A 17,957-nucleotide genomic window follows, 5' to 3' on the forward strand; every position below is an offset into this window, starting at 1 on the left:
GTGGCAAACAGCAGACTGGTGGTTTAGTATCAAGGTCAAGGACCAGTGAGCGGTTTAAGACTGTGCCTTTCCTTGGAATTATTATATTTATTCAAAAATCCAGCTGTGGTGAGGCTGAATGTGTGGGGTGAAAGAGACCAGCTGGTACTGGAATTTCTCACTAATACTTTATCTGTTTTAATCTGTGCCATCTCTTTGCTCCTGCAACACCTTTACCTCCATGTCCCTGCTGATGCCTTGAGAATGAATGGAAAGAGAAGAAAAAATAGATGAGTGAAAAGTACTGGGGTAAAAAAAAAGTTTGAATACGTAGTGCCATTTTACCCGACTCTTGCCTGCCTTTTATATATTTTTATATCTTCAAAAAAAAAAAAACAAAGACAGACACAGAACTATTTATCTGTAATCAGACATGACTGTTGCAGGTATTGGCACTTTGGAAATAGTGGCATTAGAGCATCAACCTGTGAGAGATTCCACACAGTGAACAGAAAAACAATGAAAACATTCGGTGTTTGATGTAGCTTAATTACATCGACAAAGACAGACAGTCGCTACATATAAAAGATTGAGAAATGCAATGCTTCTGCTTACAGGCTCAGAATTTTCACCTACTTCTAACATAAAAATGTTTAATAGCTCAAGGTGCTATCTCAAAATGTGTTGTCCCTGTTCACCATGTTTGTGTGGAACATTTCACAGCACACGTTGTTGTCTGCCGCAAAGGTCTAGAAATTCTAAGTTTTCTACATCCCTCCAAGTACTTCATGCTGCAAGAGGCTCATAAATTAATTTAACAGATAGATATCCCCTCAATACTCATCCAGCCACGGCAGAAAATGAATTTATTGTTAAATGGCGGTTCTGGTGAGCAGGATGTGAGTGAGGATTTAGTGTACCTTAAGGGAGTCCCTCTTTCCAAACTGAAAATATGCTTCTGAGATCTCATCTCATATTAATTTGTCATAGAGGAGGTAGTCGTGCTGTTGCTCCATGCTGCCCTCTGGCTAACTCTGAGCTATTCATCGTCTTGCACAGCTACAAGCCTTTCAATTCCTTCATTCTCCAAGTGCTTGTTCCACAATTTAACTCGGCTTGCTTTCCTCGGCGTCCCCCTCGCACCTCTTTGTCCCTCTCCCTCCCGATCTCCCCTCGCCCGTCGACTGTGACCTTACTACAATTATGCATCCTCCAGTGGGACAATTAAAACTGGGCTACCTTCGCGGGTGGAGAGGAGGGAGAAGAAAAGAGAGGAAATAATGATGCCAGATTTGCTTGTGCAGTCACTTGCCTCCTTTGAACTAGCGCCTCTTGAAGTTGAGGAAGCAACTGTTTTAACTGTTCCGACTGTGTTCCGATGCCACCGCCAGTCAAGGACGCTCTGCCCTTCAGCCGCATTGTCCGACAAAATAAAAGCCGTCTGTTTTTCCATTCACCGCCGGAAAATTCACTCATGTTAGCTGTCCTCTGCCTACCCCCGCCCCCTCCTCCCCCTCTTTGACAGGTGCAAGTGCAATCTTCATGCCAACAGCTGCGTCTATGACAAAGAGAAGTTGAGCTGCGAGTGTGAACACAACACGACCGGGCCCGACTGCGGTCGCTGTAAGAGGAACTACCAGGGGCGAGCGTGGAGCGCTGGCTCCTACCTGCCCATCCCCAAGGGCACGGCTAATATCTGTGAGTACAAAAACACACAAACACTCGCCGCTGACATGCTGACTAATTACAGCAGTAGGTGACATGACAGCGCAGGAATTAGTATACATCATATACACAAACATATGCACGCTATAATAATGAAGAATTTGTCGAATTAATTAAACTAAATTTCAAGTTGTATCCCAATTAGCAGTATCGCATGTGTCATCTTGGACTGTCACCACATTAGGAGTGAGACGTTTCAAAGCAAAGTGAGAGAATTAACAGAGTTTCAACAAAGCAAAAGAGGTGAAAAGAAAAGACGGTGGTGAGACAAACTTATTCAATATGTGATGTGGAAACAAACACGACCAAAATCAAGAACAGGGTGCAGTAAAGCAAAAAAAAAAAAAAGGATGTATTTCTCTATTCTGTTGTCTGGTCTGGTAGCACTATGTTGTGATGTAATGAAGTGTATTTTGAGTAGCTGGAATTATACTTAGCCCTTTCAAAAATCATGTCAAATTAGGCTACATTTGGGTAAACTGAATCTGCAAAGAGAACATGAGCACTGAAGATATTTTTAAAAAGCAGAATTGTCAAAGCAAGTTTAGAACTTGTACTGCAGCAATAAATGAGGATACATACAAGAGAAGTGTTTGCTCTATATTAACAACTTGGTATGCACAGAACATTCTGCATTTTTTAGCTTCTCAGTAGTTGCAGAAGGATTATCTCAGAGTCCTCCTTCCTGACCCCATGTTAACACAAGTGTAAGAAAACACTGCCCAAAAGCAGCAGCAGTAGCAGATGCCCTGTGTCTGACTTCACTCTTCGTTACCGTCTGCCTATCCTTTACAAAACACCCACAGCATCAAGTCAGCGCTTTGATTGAAAAGGTCACACATGCTCACACCTCAGTATGTGAACAAACTGAGTGTGCAGTATCAGGGTTTCACTTCTCACTGCCTTTCAGTTTCAAGTTATTTCTTTTAAACTGTGTTCAACGGTGGAAGTGACTCGCAGACCTTATGAAATAAACACTACTGTGGTGAATATTCTGGCTCAGTAGCACCAACAGAACAAAAAATAAAGGGGTGGTAATAAGACAGAGAGATGATTACTGCATGTGTGGCTGAGCAGCACCTCTAGTCCTAGTGATTTTTTATTTTTTTTTACCTTCTGGTGGGAAAAACAAAAATGAAAATCTTTATTACCGCCACGTCAATATCCCACAGGGAACATAAATCCTGAGTGATTCCGCCTTGCTTTGTGATGCAAATACAAGTGTTTCCACCCTGGACTGTTAACCATGTGCTGCCTTCCTGTTCACACTTTTGAAAAAGTAGAAGGGAATGTTTCATTCACCAATTATTTCTGATTTGACATGATCCTGGGAAAAATAAGAATATTTAAGTCGCTACTACGTGCAATTCTCTCAATCCTGCACACAAGACGTGATTTACAAATGCATACTGTCAAAAGGCTTCCCCAGTTTATTCAGTTTTTAAGATCTACTTGTGAGCGCATCTTTACCTAACAGGTTAATATCGGTCACTATGGCTACAATTTGCCGTCACGTCTTCATGATCTGGCATTACTATATTTTAAAGTCCTGCTGATGTAGGAGTCGAAGCCTTTACACCAATGCAGGGTATGGATTACAGTTAATAAATAATGGTGTCCAGCTACAGCTGCAATGCTAATGTAGAGTAGAGGCAATTATTTACCCCTGCTTGAGATGAAATAAGTGGGCCAACCTCTTAAAGTCTTCTAGTAACATCGCATCATATGAGGAGCTTTTTTCTGTTTGCTTTCTTCGTACAGAACTTGAGCAACTTTGGTTAATGTAGTCCTATATTTGATATTTGGCCCTTTCCTCTTTAAAAAAAATCTTGTTGTTTTTACTCTTGAAATACAGTTTTTTGAATAAAATGAGCAGATATAACTAGAGGAATTGTGTAGTAATGTAGGCTAATTTTTTATACAGATGATCAAACAGTAGAAGCAAAGAAATTAAGCTAAAGTGAGTGAATATTGGAGAAAGTGGCCAGAGTCATGTCTTCAAATGAGTGATCACATTGCACCATAAATGCCATGTAAACTGAAAAGGTGGTGATATGTGAATCCAGTGTTTCCACCTCATCTCCACTGCCCCAAGCAGCCAAAAAATAAATGCTGCTCAGGTTGAAATGAGTTTGTTGAATGCTATGTATGAGCAAACTGCAGTGAGAGAGTTAGGAAAGATTCTTTCTGAGAGTAAAAAGAAATAATTCTAGCATGAAGGCCATTGTTTGTGATATCAGGCTCGACAGTGAAACTTTCCTTGACAAGAGGGAAGAATGCAAAGCTTTTTACCAGCAAGACAAATTTTGGAATATATTAGAATTTCCATTTCCCTAAACTCTGGCTTCTTCTTATTTATTTTGCTCCCTGACAGAAAAGCAACATCTGCTCTTGCTGGGGCACAAAGAAAGCAAGGACACGGTGTCGGACAGCGCTCAGTACATACAGTAGTTTAGTGTTACGGATGTGATGAGCTGTGAGATGATCCGGGTCCAGCATCTCACCTGGAGACTCTACAGTGCCAGGAACGAATGAATGAATCAATGGATATAGCATTTACATTTAACATTAAAAGTCAGCATTATCCCATTCTTGTTGTCCTCTCCTTACGAACTCACATTAACACACGGCTCCACAGCAGCCAGTGTTCCTCATATGTATCAGCTAAAACAGAGTGATGGGCAGCAGGAACCTGTACAGCCAATAAGTTCAAGTGTGTAGGTATTAATTGAAAGCCCAACTTTTATCCCTGCCCTGTCTCCTTATTGCATCCACTGTGGTTTCTGCCTTTCTCACCGCCACTGGAGAACTCTCGGCCACCGGCCACTGATGACTTATTCTCCCTCCCAGAGGATCGGAGTTATGAGACTTAGGGAGGGTTAGTGAAATGGCCGTTCCCAGAGCCCAGATTGACAGCACATTATTAAAAAAGGTGACACACACACAGGTGCTCATCTAGACCTGCGCTCCTCAAAGCTTTCACACACACATTCGTAGCTACACAAGGACACACACACACACACTCTCCTTTGCCCTGCGAGTGATGAAAAACAGTCCTAGTATAAAGTGCATTATTATATTTTGTCTTGGAGGTGGAAAAATCCATAATGTAATAACGCTGTGAAAAATCTATAGGAATGCAAGGTTATCCCTCCTGAATAGAAAAGAATGTGCACAAGGCTGACAGAAAAACACACCTTGTGCTGTTTTGTAATCTTCAAGACCCATTCAACACTGATTCCAAAAGTCTCCTTCCCTCTCAGTGTTTTCCCCCAAACCCAGCGAGCATATGGCAGCTCTGCAGAGACAAATTTGTCAAAGATGAAAATTTAATTAAGATTTAATTTCTTTTTACTATGCCCATCAAGTCGTCTGATGCGATAAGGAGGTCGATGAATCATCATTCGGAGGGGGTGTGGATGGGGCTGGGGCGTGATGTGTCGTCCTACAATGGCGCTGTGTTGGGAGCGCAGAAGAAGAACGGGATTTAAGAAGTGATGAAGAAAGAAAAGGATGGCAGAGATAGAAGGAGGGGAAGTGGGTATCACTCTCTGTCACAGCTAACTCAGCCTTCTGGGGTGGCTCTGCCTCTCTCGCTTTCCCTCTCTCCGTCTAGGTCTCTCACTCCCCCCAACACACTCCCCACCCCGCCCAGCCTTCTCTCATCCTCACTCATTCTCGCTTCCTTCCTCTGTGGAGACAGAAGGAGAGGGATCAGTTCGAGAATTAACCATGGCAGTTCATTTCACTGTAGGGCTGAGGATACAGAGGGAAATAGAAGCCGTCGGTGGAGGGGGGCAGTTCCTGGTGGCCTCTGAAAAGTTGATTTCAAATAGGAAAAATGTATCCTGAATGTTATATTAAAGCCAGGGTTCTTATTTGCACATTAAACAGAAAACTTGATTTGGAGAAAAAATCGTTCCTGTCTGCATGCAGTGTGAAGGTAGGTTGGAGGAAGAGATTAGCCTCGTTAGCTCAAGTCCAGAAAGCTTCTTGAACTTACTTCACATCTGACTGACACCCGACAGAACACAGTGAGAAAGTTGACTTCAGTTAAGGCAGCACAATGCATTAGATTTGATATTTCGACAGGAGGAAATGATACAAAATTCTCCATCTGCTTCTGGATCTGCATCAGAAGCTGATTTTATGAATGAGTATGTGTTTGCGCCTTCTGCACCAAAAGCTGATTAATTGATTCTTCTTCAGTTTATGACCTTCCTAATTTTCTAAAAGTATGGCTATATCATGGTGGGACAGTCTGCTGAAGCAATAGTTTTGCTGGAGGTAATACATTATCATTCAAAAGTTTGGGGTCTCTCAGGCAATTCCATGCTTTCCATGCGAACTCACACTTTTATCCACGTGCTAACATAATTGCACAAGGGTTTTCTAATCATCAATGAGTCTTTAAACACCATTAGCTAACACAATGTAGCATTAGAACACAGGAGTGATGGTTGCTGGAGATGTTCCTCTGCACCCCTATGGAGATATTCCATTAAAAATCAGCTGTTTCCATCCAGAATAGTCATTTACCACATTAACAATGTCTAGACTGTATTTATGATTCACTGAAAAAATCTGTTTTCTTTCAAAAAATAAGGACATTTCTGAGTGTTTCTAACCCTAAACTTTTGAATGGTAGTGTACATTTGGAAACATTTACAAATGCTTGTGGAGCATAGATCTGGTGATTTTTCTGATTAACAAAAACAGTAAAGAAAATGATGATGTGATCCCACCAGAGAGTCTTGCCTGTGTGCCCAAACCCTGCTCTGTCCTCTGTGCCATTGCTGCCACTAGTGAACTACCACCAGGCTCCCCTTCATGCTGCCAAAACTGCTCTGACTCAGTGGGTCATGGCTTCTTGACCCTCTGGGGGTGTCTTAAGATGCCCAGGACCAGGACATTAGCTGTAAATCCTGTGGGTCCTGTAGGTTGCAGGGTGGGGCCACTGTGGATTTGACTTCTTCCAGTACAAGCCTGGTCATATTAACCTGCTGGAGGAGGTGGGTATTGTTGCCAGGGAGAGTTGTGCTTAGTGTGGTCTAGGTGGGTGTCAAAATACCATCCACATGAATGCAGGGCCCACAGTGCATTGTAATGAGATGATCAGTGGTACACACTCCAGCTGTCGATGGTTTTAATGCTGCAACTGACAGGTGTACGCACATAACAAATGAGACACTTAGTAATGGCTGAGTAACGTTTGTTTACACTACAGTGCCGACCAAAAAATGAAATCATGCGTCCATAACCTATTTTAAAGATCTTACAGGAGCAAATGGGCTTGGGCTGAAATCCACACACAGCAGAGCGAATTTAAAAAATAGTGAAAGACATATGAATGCGTGTGGAGAAATGCAAAGTAGTGCTGCTTTCCTTTACCTTAAGGATAGAAGGGCATCTGGATGATTTATCGCTGTAAAAGTTGCTAGAATAAACTTGAATCTGCACACAAAAAATAATTTCGAACCCACCTGCAGACTACTTTCATGTAATTATGTAGTTATTCACCCATGGATAGAGACAGTCTGTCTTCATCCAGGGCAAATGGCACCAGTGAAAGACAAGCTTGCGAGGATGAATAGAGAGAGGCTGTTGAAGGTTGTGACCTGTGTCTACATGGTGACATAAGCGGTGAAGTTACGTAAGCCGAGTGCGGCCTTGCTGCACGGTGACAGCCTTGTAAATGTTCAGCCGTTGAGTTGGATGATAGCTGTTATGACAGCCATAATAAGATATCCTACTCATCCCCTGCAGCCATTTCCTTTTTATGATGATCACACAGTTGTACATAATACATCCTTTAGTCTGTTGAGGGACTAGCAGAGGAGTTATTTGTTGTGTGATGTTTTGACTGACACCACTAATTGAAAGTCTTTGGTGCCAGCGTCTAGACTTTTTAAATGGTCGCACACAGGAAGTAGTGAAACAGGCTGCTGGGTTTTTTTCAGATTTTTTGCAAATAATCTTTTTTCCTTTAATGATGCATAACATTTCCAAAAATTAGGTCTTCATTTGTTCCTTGTGCATCTTGATCAAATGTGTATCACTGAATCAGCACAGGATTAAGAGACACTTGTTCAGATTTAGCTGAAGCGAGCCTCAGAGTTTGTGGATCTCCTTTGATCAAAGCGGTGAAAGGCGTGGACTTGCAGTGGATTTCTCTGGCATGATTCCTCACACTGAGCATTTAGCATATACCGCATCCCAGATTAGCTTGATAGTAAGCACTTGTTCTATCTGGAGGTGACGGTCACAATAGAAACAATTATTATTTCTTACAAATTGCATTTTCTGCCGTTGTTTTCTAAGTTGTGCACATTAAGCGCAGAGCTTCCAGAAACTCCAGTCTGATTATCGGTTTCCTCGTCCTACCGGGAGGTGTTGATTGTGGCTTGTGGAAACCTAACACACACACACACAGACACACACACACATATAACATCACACTCCTTCGCATAGACACACAAATATAGATTGTCTGATTGATCTTCCCTCTTGTGCAGGGGAAGTATTTCAATGGCAAATCCCACAGGAACTGATAATGCCACTGAAAAATAAATCTCATTGTTTGTGCTTGAACACAGTTACTGTATATGGATCGCTATATATGGATTCCTTTCCTCAGATTTGATTTTAACTTACATGGTTCGCACAAACACATAAAAAATGTCTTTTAAAAAAATGCTGTTTCTTAGCTATATATTTATAGGCATTAAAAAGGGTTTAATGAGCCCTGGGGAGCAGAGCCCTAAGTAGCGCATTAGTCTAATTACTTCACCAATGAGGCACTATTAAAGTACTAATGTAATAGCATTACACATATGCCAATACATGTGTTCAACTCATAAGAAATGAATACTTTAGGCTTTTTTGCAAGAAAAAATGAATGACCTTTTGCTAATCTTACATTTCACTTGAGTGTCAGTTCTCCTTAAATTTTGCTGTTAAACTGACTGCTCAGTGTTTTGCATCAGGCTCACAGCACCACTGTGGATTCAATTAGCAGCATATGTTAATGCATCCAGACACACAGCTTTGCTCCCCCTCTTCCCTCTCTGTCACATACAACACCCACCCATTTGTGCCTTTACTCCTTTTTCCTAAGTTATTTGAATTTCATTTTACCCTCATTCTCTTCTCTCTTTCTTCTCTGTAAAACTTATCGGCTGTCGTTTTTATCCTCTCATTCATTCCCTTCTGCTCCTCTTCTCTTCTAGTTTTTCTTTCCCCTTTCTTTTCTTTTTCTTCTTCTGCCTCTGCCTGTTCTCGCACCATCTTTTGGTTTTGTTTCATGCAAGCATTCTCTCTCTCTCTCCACCACAACACCCCCAACCACCCCAGAGACCAGGCTTGTTTACTCTGTCTTTTCCACATCTCAGCTCTGTGCAGCTGTGACGGTAATCTTTCTTTCAAATATTTGTTTCTTCCATCTCCAGATTTTTTTTTCTTCCTCTTTCCCCCATCGCTGCCACCACCGACGTACACCTCATTCCATCCCTGAAATCTTAAACTGTGCTTCTTCCAACTTGGCTCCTGGGCACTTTAAGACTTGCCACTTTCAATTCAAATCTACACTTTGAGACAGAGCAGGTGAAGCCGGGCACTCCGGCGAGAAAAGCTGTAATTTTGCTCCTGAGGAATTCGATCAACTCGCTCGCCGCATGCTTGTGTTTTGGCAGCCTTTCCGCTGCTAACCAGTTAGCAATGCCTGTCACCATCAGCAGGCTCTATATCACTAAAGAGCTCCAGATTATGATGGATTGCTGTAAAATGATGGAAGCCTGGGAAAGTAATTACCAACTTTGCCTGCGGTGGAAATTTGCAGATAAGCCCCTTTTCAGGGAAGTCCAGGTAGCGCCAAAGCAAACAGGTGAGACACACTGAAGGTCAGAGCGGAATGGATACTGACAGAAACAATGTACCACACAGTCATACATGCACAAACAAGTATTCAGACTTCCACAAGAACAACTGAATGCTTCTGACAGTCGAATGAGTAGAAGGATGCATATGGAAAATTGGGCAGAGATGTCCGTTCTTTCTGTTCTGAGCAGACACACTGAGGGAGAATAAGTGACAGACGAGCTTGTCTAGTGATAAAATAGGATGTGTGCCAAAGATTTGAAGCCTGATTATCCACGGGAGAACATTTTATTATGGGTTTCTGATAATCCATTAGCGAGGTCTTGGATTGTTGACAGCATAACTGGAACCGATCCGGTAAAGAATAAACATCTCTGAGACTTCTAACCGCGCTGCTCTGTGAAGTGAGATTTATTGCAAGTCTGTTGATGCCGCACACAACGGAGGCTGTACTGTATTTTAATGCTTGCATTTGTGTGCGTGTCACATGGGTTGACCCCACATGTGCACAGATCGTGTTCGGTGAATCACACAGCCCCTCGGAGATCATGTTCACCGCCCAGCAGCTCGCAACCGTGATCCCTGCATAGCGCATAAAAATCAATGGCGCGCGCCGTCAACATAAGCAGCTCCTAATGCTGTTCCTGTGCGATAGCACAAAATTAGATTGCAGCCGTGGCCCATAATGGCGTGGCCAGGCAGGTGAAGGGGATTGAAAATGACGGTGATTGAAAATTAATCGAATGACCCGACATGGGATCCCTGGATCTGCTGGAACCCCACAGGTTGTTCTTAAAGTAGTGAGTAATTGCACTGGCAGGCCACTGGTGTTTGAGATCAGGACCTGGAAGAAAAGGTTGCCTGACCCTGAACTCAACTAAGTGGCAAAGTGTAATTTGGCAAATGAGTTGTTATTTGAATTAACATTTAAATATATTACATGAGGGCAGCTGGGGAAATAACTCAAAATACTGTAATGCACAATGAATACAACGTATCAGGTGTATAGATACAAAACATCTGGTACATGACACATCGACATTATATTACTTTAAGTGGTGTAATGGGTTTAAAACATGTCATAAGTGTACAGCCTGTTATCTGTGTAGGTTCTCATTCATCCAGGTCATGGTTATCCAAAGTAGTTTAAATCAATCCACTGGACTTTAAGAAAGCTCCTTGAAGACGTTTCACCTCTCATCCAAGAGGCTTCTTCAGGCTCTTGGATGAGAGGTGAAACGTCTTCAAGGAGCTTTCTTAAAGTCCAGTGGATTGATTTAAACTACTTTGGATGTACAGCCTGTTAGTTCATCAGCCTACTGCTGCTGTATCTATCTCTGAAAACAACCAGCATTCATGTACAGCTGGTACAGTGCGCTACATTGTAAATGTTTTCTCCACATAAGCTGTGAACAGTTACACACTAATGGAAGCCTGCACCATACTCACAAGAGCAAGTCACCCACTCTCAGTCTCTAATTTTCTGTTCCAACCACTCTCTATTTAATGTAGTGGGTCCACTGCTGATCTTCCAGACTAGATGGAGATAGTGCTCATCTGGTATTGCTCTCTCAGCTACTTAATCAAGCCGTTTTTAGCACAACATTACTGTTTTAACAGTTACAGACCTAAAACATGTCTAGTATCACATTTGCAATTCTGTGAACATGTCTAATTGAGTTCATGCACCTACAAGCAGATAATGATAGTGTTAATGTTTGACATGATAGAGCACAATAATTATTATAGAAGCTGCATATTACGCAAATACACATGTGAGATTGTTAAACCCTCAGTTACTGCTGCTCTTCTCTGCGCTGTCTGGCTTCCTGCTCACGCATAGCAGAGCTGCAATTTACAGAAACAACAGGGACAGATTTGCCACTCAAAATTCTTCTTAGTTATTTTTGAAAAGGATGGGGTTCAGTTTGTTTTTCAAACAGAACCAGGCTTCTCATTTCTAGCTTGCAACTGTAAGGAAATAAATTGGTTGAAATTATAGCTGGGAGTATATCTGCGGTACGGCAAACAAACAAACAAAATGAAAAATAGAAACAAACTAAACTGAAAGTGTTCCTTGTTGTCCTTTTATATTTGACTCCTTTAAACTTCTAAACTCAAACACATATTTTTACTCATTTTGTGCTCATTTTTCACTGCAATATGAAGTCCTGCACCTCTGTAAAAACAGCACCACCATGACTAGAAGTAAAGAGAAGTCAAACATTTAATCTGTGCAATGTGACAGTTATAATGCCATAAATCATTAAACAAATAAAATCATTAAATGTGTTACATTTACAAACGTGGATTTTAAGAAATATATTTAAAAAATTGAGTCTACATGTACAATATCACCCCTAGGTTTCAAAGTGCCCCCTGGTGTTACCAACACTGAAAAACAAACTGGACCTACTTATCTTTCAAGTCCCAGAGTTGTTTTTTTTATTTGACTGTTAGCTGCAGATTTTTTTGTTCTTTAGCAAATCTAGTTAGAGCAAAGAATTTGTTGTTAAAGAATTTGAAACAAGGCATGTAAAATCAAATTTTATTTTGCAGAAATATCTCAACAGCACAAATGAGCATTTCAAGGACCTTCAATTTTCCCGCAGTTCTTGCTGTTTTAACAGTTTCTTTCTCTGATATCAGGTGTCATTTTTGCGATTTCTTAAAGACAACTTGCCGTTCAAACCTGCCGTTGGGTTTTGGGATTAAGAGGGTGACAATAAAAACCCTGTGAAGCAGATTTCTATAAATGCTATTATTCTAAAATCCTGTAACTACAACCATAACATCAGAATTTAATATTCAATTACAGCTATTATTATATTATATAGTGAAATACTGTGCACTGTACATTGAGGTAAACTGAGATTTAGTTTCCATTTTGTGGCTTTTACTGTCCTTTTATCTCAATATAGACTCTATAGTGAACCAGAGCTGCCAAATGAAACAGTAGTTGGCAGTAGTTGACTGTCCTTGCCCCGTCCTTTCTGCCCTCTGCTTCACATCTGCCCTGCCCCTTGAGGTCTGACATCTATTAGGCTCTGTCTCCATGTGTCAGGATAGCCTCCTGCACTTCACAGTCCTCTGACAGGTCACAGCTTTGCCTCCTAAATACAACCTGCAGGCAGAGATCAGAGGAAAAGTGACTGAATGACAGCAGTTTGATCAAAGTCCGTGTACACAAACACATGCACGCTCTCAGGAAATCCTCATGTTTTCCCTGAGTGCTTGGAGACGCTCGGTGTCGGCTCCATTAGATGAAAGGCCCCACCAAAAAATCCTGCGCATATGCCTCCTCAGCTTCCTCAGCTGTAGGTGTGATCGTGAGCAGATGATGCGGGCTAGAAAGGAAGAGAGAAGCCTTTTTATTTTGTTTCTTCCTCCTCAGTTTAGAAGAAATGTGGGCGCATGTCTCCTATTGCCCAGCATGCTTCCCTTCCCGTAGTGAGGGGGTTGTTTGTTTTTGCGGGCAGACTGCCTTATTGGGGGCAGGGGGTAGAGCGAATGGGAGGGAGGGCCTCCGTTCAAAGGGATGATTAGAAAAAGTGGAGTTGGCGTCGATGTCCTGAAAACAAATTCCTCTGAAGTTGAATGCTGACCAAAAATACACAGCCAGTGTGTCGGTGTGCCTTTGAGGAATACAGATTCAAACGGAGAAAAATGGCAAAGTGCTTTCTAACATTGTCTTCTTCTTGTCTGGTGCCACCACAAATGTGAACACGTGTGCCATTCACATTTCCAGTCCTAATTAATACACAAACCAAGATGTCGGCAGTTGGTTCAGATGGGCGGAATGACGGGCGTCAGAAGTCTGTGAACGTCTCAGTCTCCTCAGATCCTCAGCCAGCCAACGTCCTGGTATGGGAGAGATCTGGTCACCATGGGGATGAGACAGACTGTATTATCTGCTCAGTGGCTGCCTGGCTCAAGAGATTGCTCGATGGAGGGACGGATAGGCAGACAGCAGGATAACACATGTCCTCCTTTGGTGTCAGAAGCAGAGTTTGCCATCTGATGCCATTGGATATGCATGTGTGATTGTGTCTGTGCTCATGAGATTTCCGTCTTATGTGTGTTTCACAGCAGATTTCCTTTACACCGATGTGCACTAATTACTAAAATATTCTAGTCTGAGCGCCAAAAGCCTGTTGTTTTCACTGAAATTGTTTTTAATGACATTTTGGGGTGTGTACCTTTTAGGGCTGCACAATATTTGAAGAAACGGCATTGCAATATTTTGGGGTTTCGGATACATGTTGCAATGAAAGAAAATGTAGCAATTTTCTCCAGACGACTTGAATAACTCTATTTGAAAAAGAATTCGTGACTCTAGAGTGATTTGGATGATTTGTGAGCGAGCACATCTGCATCAAAAATAAAAGATAATTTAAAACAGCTGGAAAAAAAACGGTTGGGAGCCTTTCTCATATGGTGTAACACTGGCAAAAGCGTCTGGAATAGTCTTTTGCTTTGCATGCCGTTCAGATCTGGCTTTGCACTCAGTGGTGCTGGTTTAAATGGTCAAACAAACCAGTTGTGTTGCCTCATGTGGTGACAACAATTGCACGACACCGCCGACAGATTACCTGTTTCTGCTCAACATCTGTCTTTCTGTAGCTGAAATAATTCCATACAACTAACTTTGCACTTCTTTTCAACCAGATCTTCTTTTGGAGTCTGTGTTTTGTTCAGCTTTTTTTTCCAGAATCCACTGACAGAACTGTGAAAGTTTTTGTTTTGTAAGTTGCCTTGCTTCACATTTTTTTCTTGCCATGAGACTTTTACACGTGACATGTGCAGCCCTGATACCTTTTGCTGCAGCAGAGGGAAGCGACTGGCATTTTCTGGCTCTATCAACCAATGTGGCAACACTTTAAAATCACAGGAACAGGACTAACATGGACACAGTCTCACTGTCATTTCAAATGTATACAGCTCATCAGGATGATTCACATGTGTTAGTCTGAAAAGTCAGTCAGCTATGAGGTATACAGAACTGTCAATAAGCAAAGAGAAATGTTGCAATTATCATTTATTCTTCATTGAAATTCTTCTTCTCTTCCTCTCTTGCAGGTATTCCTAATAACATTGGTCCAGTTAGTAAGTAAACACTTAAAAAAGGAATTCTACGAATGCTTGATGCTTTTTGCTTTGCCTATTGTTCCACCCTTCTCTGTATATCCCCGAACTTGGTGCCAAATGTTCATTTCTGATTCCAGTCTTACCACAAAGGATCACTCAACAATTGTGGACTAACCTGCTTTTTTTGGGTGGGGAGGGGGCACTGGAGGGTACATATAAGCAATAGCTGGAGGCTATGTTGTCATGATGTGGGCATATTAATTTACTTTATCCAGACTCAAGTGAACCAGATAACACTTGCCTGGCTCTGCATGCTGAATGTCATTTGTTTTTTTTTCCTCTCTCCCATGCATTATAAATAAATGGCATCTAGACTTTATTAAAGTGCCAAGACCTCTCTGGCAGTATAATGTCACAGGAGGTCATTTTAATATAAGCCGCAAGCGCCTCGGCTGGTATTATCTTCGTCAACCAGTAGCCCCTGAGGAGGAGAGGAAAGAAGAGAGGTGCCATGTCTCAAGTTACCGCTGCCTGGAAGGCGGTGTGATGCAGGAACCATAGGACTGTATTGAACAAGTCAAAGTGCATTCACGGCCCGGCTCAATTCTCCTTAATCTTTTCTTTCATTGCCCTGTTCATAGCGAGTATCCTTTATTCTCTGGGCAGTGGATTGATTAGTAAATAGCTCCCTCTCCGCCTGATCATGATCCTACATTGACTGGCTGGTTAAAGAGGCATGCAAGTTTTTCATAAAGCAGATCAGCTAATCACGAGTTAAATGATGATAAACAGCAGCAGATACTACAGTCATTTAGACATGCAGCTCCATGCATACACTGGAGAAATGGAAGTCCATCAGTGCTTGATGTCTGTACATCAGTAAGTTTATATTTTTAAAAAGATACTTCCATATCCAGTGGCCTTTTTTGTTACGTTCTGCGTCAGTTTCACCAAACACCCACACCAGGCATTGCTATACTCATATTTTAAATTCCAATTTGGCTTAAGAAATAGTTCAGCATTTTGAGAATTAAATAAGCCAGGAGTTAGATGAGAAGATCGATACCATTCTTATATTAGCTTAGTTTTATCCAGTGCTACGCAGATGACACTCAATGATATGTCCTGAAAAAGCCTGATAGTTACCCCGGATGGATTCTGTTTTATGCTCTGCTTTACTGAAATTAAAAATTGGATGTCCAAACATTTCCTGCAGCTCAATGCCTCCAAATCAGAAGTAATTAAGTACCCCCTGTGGTCCCAGCACTAGCAGCAGTGGTAATCTCCCCTCTGGTCTGGGTGTCTTTCTAATAATGTTTGAAAAGGAGCCCACAGTTTGTGTTATTTTTGACACAGTTGTCCTTAATGCTCAGGTGACCAAAGTAGTGCAGCCCTTCTTTGCCCTACTGAGACGGCTAACCAAGATCAGGTCGTTCCTTTTCTCTGCAAACTGAGAAAAGGTCATTCATGCTCTTATCTCATCCAGACTCCACTTTTGCGATGCACTTTGCCCTGGTGCCAGCAAGCGCAGCATTCAAAGACTATAGTTAATACAAAATGCCCCTGCCAGGCTTTTAACAAATACTAAGAGAAGCAAGCACATTACACCACACCTTGCTGCCCTTTGCTGGCTACTGGGGGAGTTTTAGACTTGATTTCAGCATTGTTTTTAAGGCCTGCCTTTATCTGCTAACTCGCTATGAGCCTGATCGCTGCTTGAGACCCACGGCAGGGCTCTGCTAATGGTTCCTAATTCTCGTCATGTAACCAAAGGTGACCTGGCCTTTGCTGTCTGGGCTCCCTGCCTGAAGATGTTAGTCATGCAAACTGAGTATCCTCCTTCAAATCTCTTCCTAAAACTCACTTTTGTTGTATATATTTTTCTAAACTGAGGGTCAATAGTAATGATGTCTTAATGCTTATGGTATTGTTATTATTAGTACCAGTAGTCATAGTTTTAGAAGTAGTAGTACTTGTAGTAGTAATAGTATTAATGGGATTTAGAGCAGACAGAATGGCAATCTTCTCACCTAACACCCAGCAAAATATCAAACTATTTTCTCATTATATGGATATAAGTTCTGATTTTCAATTTAATTCTCATGCTTTACTCTCACTCAGCATCCAATTTATGCTGAAATGTGGCCAAGCCAAAGTTTCCCAAAGGACACGTGCATGACACACGCCAACTTGTCTTGTTTTCATCATTTTAAGGGCTAAGATGACTGCTGGGCAAGTTTCCCAAAACATGCTGTGGGCGACATAGGGTGGAAACAGATTGTTCCCAGGTGGTTTTTAATCAGGCTTTAGCGCGGTGGCTTGCACAGAAGGTGATCGCTGTTTGTAAAGTCTGATGCTATGTCATGAGTCAGAAATGGACATGTGGCCAAAAGAACCAAACCCCTCACCTTTCCCCTGAAATTCTTCCACTGCTTGGCTCCGTCACCACAAATTACGCTCCTTCTCCACGCATGGCATGACTTAGTATGTGTCTGCATGCTCTTCATACATGCTGTATACATACATACATATTCACTGCTGCACATCACTCCTCTCCATCCAAAATGCCAGGCCAGACCAGACCATGTCCAACGGCTGTCCTCAAATCCTTTACAGGGCGAGTGTGCATGCCGATAAGTGTGTGGTTGAGTGTGTGTCTGTCTGAGTGTGTGTTTTGAGAGGGGGGGGGGGGGGGGGGGGTGATGTAGAAAGGACACTCTGACAAACCAAAGTCTTCACTTCTCATCCAGATTGGCCCACAGGGATTTAGGTTTCTCACGAGTGGCTGTCTAGTCGCAGCAGCCTCCCACAGAAGCAGCACAACACTAAAAACTAAACATACTGACTGGTTTTTAAAGCACGCTGAAGAGGATGAGGCTGTTTTCGGTGCAAACACAAATCAAATTTATTTCGGCGCAGTATTAAACAAGGAACAGAGTGGGGGGAAAATGGTTATGATGTCCTTGAGGTTGCTAAAAGGACTGGAAGCAAAGCTGTTGTGTGGAGAAAAAAAAAAGAAAGCCCTGCACTTTTCATGTTGTTGTTTGAAGGTAATTGAATTCCTTATTGACTTTTCTCAATTCTATTTCAAGTTTATTAAGCCAGGCAGAATTGCCTAATGCGGACCATTAAAGTGAAATTAATATTTTAAAAAACAATTCTGGCTCTGCAAGATTGCATTTCATTAGAAGTATGGCATTGATTAAAATCCGTCACCACTCATTTAGCTCACCTTACCTGAATATTCCCCATAACAAAATAATTATTGGAACCCAGATGTGTATTACATC

General features: G+C 41.9%; 1 protein-coding gene across 12 annotated transcripts in view; it reads left to right on the forward strand.

The window, feature by feature from the left end:
- The window catches only part of ntng1a (netrin g1a), a 122,225-nt gene that overhangs the window by 87,628 nt on the left and 16,640 nt on the right, over positions 1-17,957 (forward strand). For all 12 annotated transcript variants that reach the window (XM_051940755.1, XM_051940746.1, XM_051940747.1 and 9 more), the window contains exons 4-5: positions 1,505-1,677; positions 14,659-14,685. In XM_051940755.1, coding sequence (XP_051796715.1) covers positions 1,505-1,677; positions 14,659-14,685 — 200 coding nt within the window. The remainder of the gene's footprint in view (positions 1-1,504; positions 1,678-14,658; positions 14,686-17,957) is intronic.

The sequence above is a fragment of the Acanthochromis polyacanthus genome, chromosome 20 (assembly GCF_021347895.1).
Source record: "Acanthochromis polyacanthus isolate Apoly-LR-REF ecotype Palm Island chromosome 20, KAUST_Apoly_ChrSc, whole genome shotgun sequence".
Classification (NCBI taxonomy): domain Eukaryota; kingdom Metazoa; phylum Chordata; class Actinopteri; family Pomacentridae; genus Acanthochromis; species Acanthochromis polyacanthus.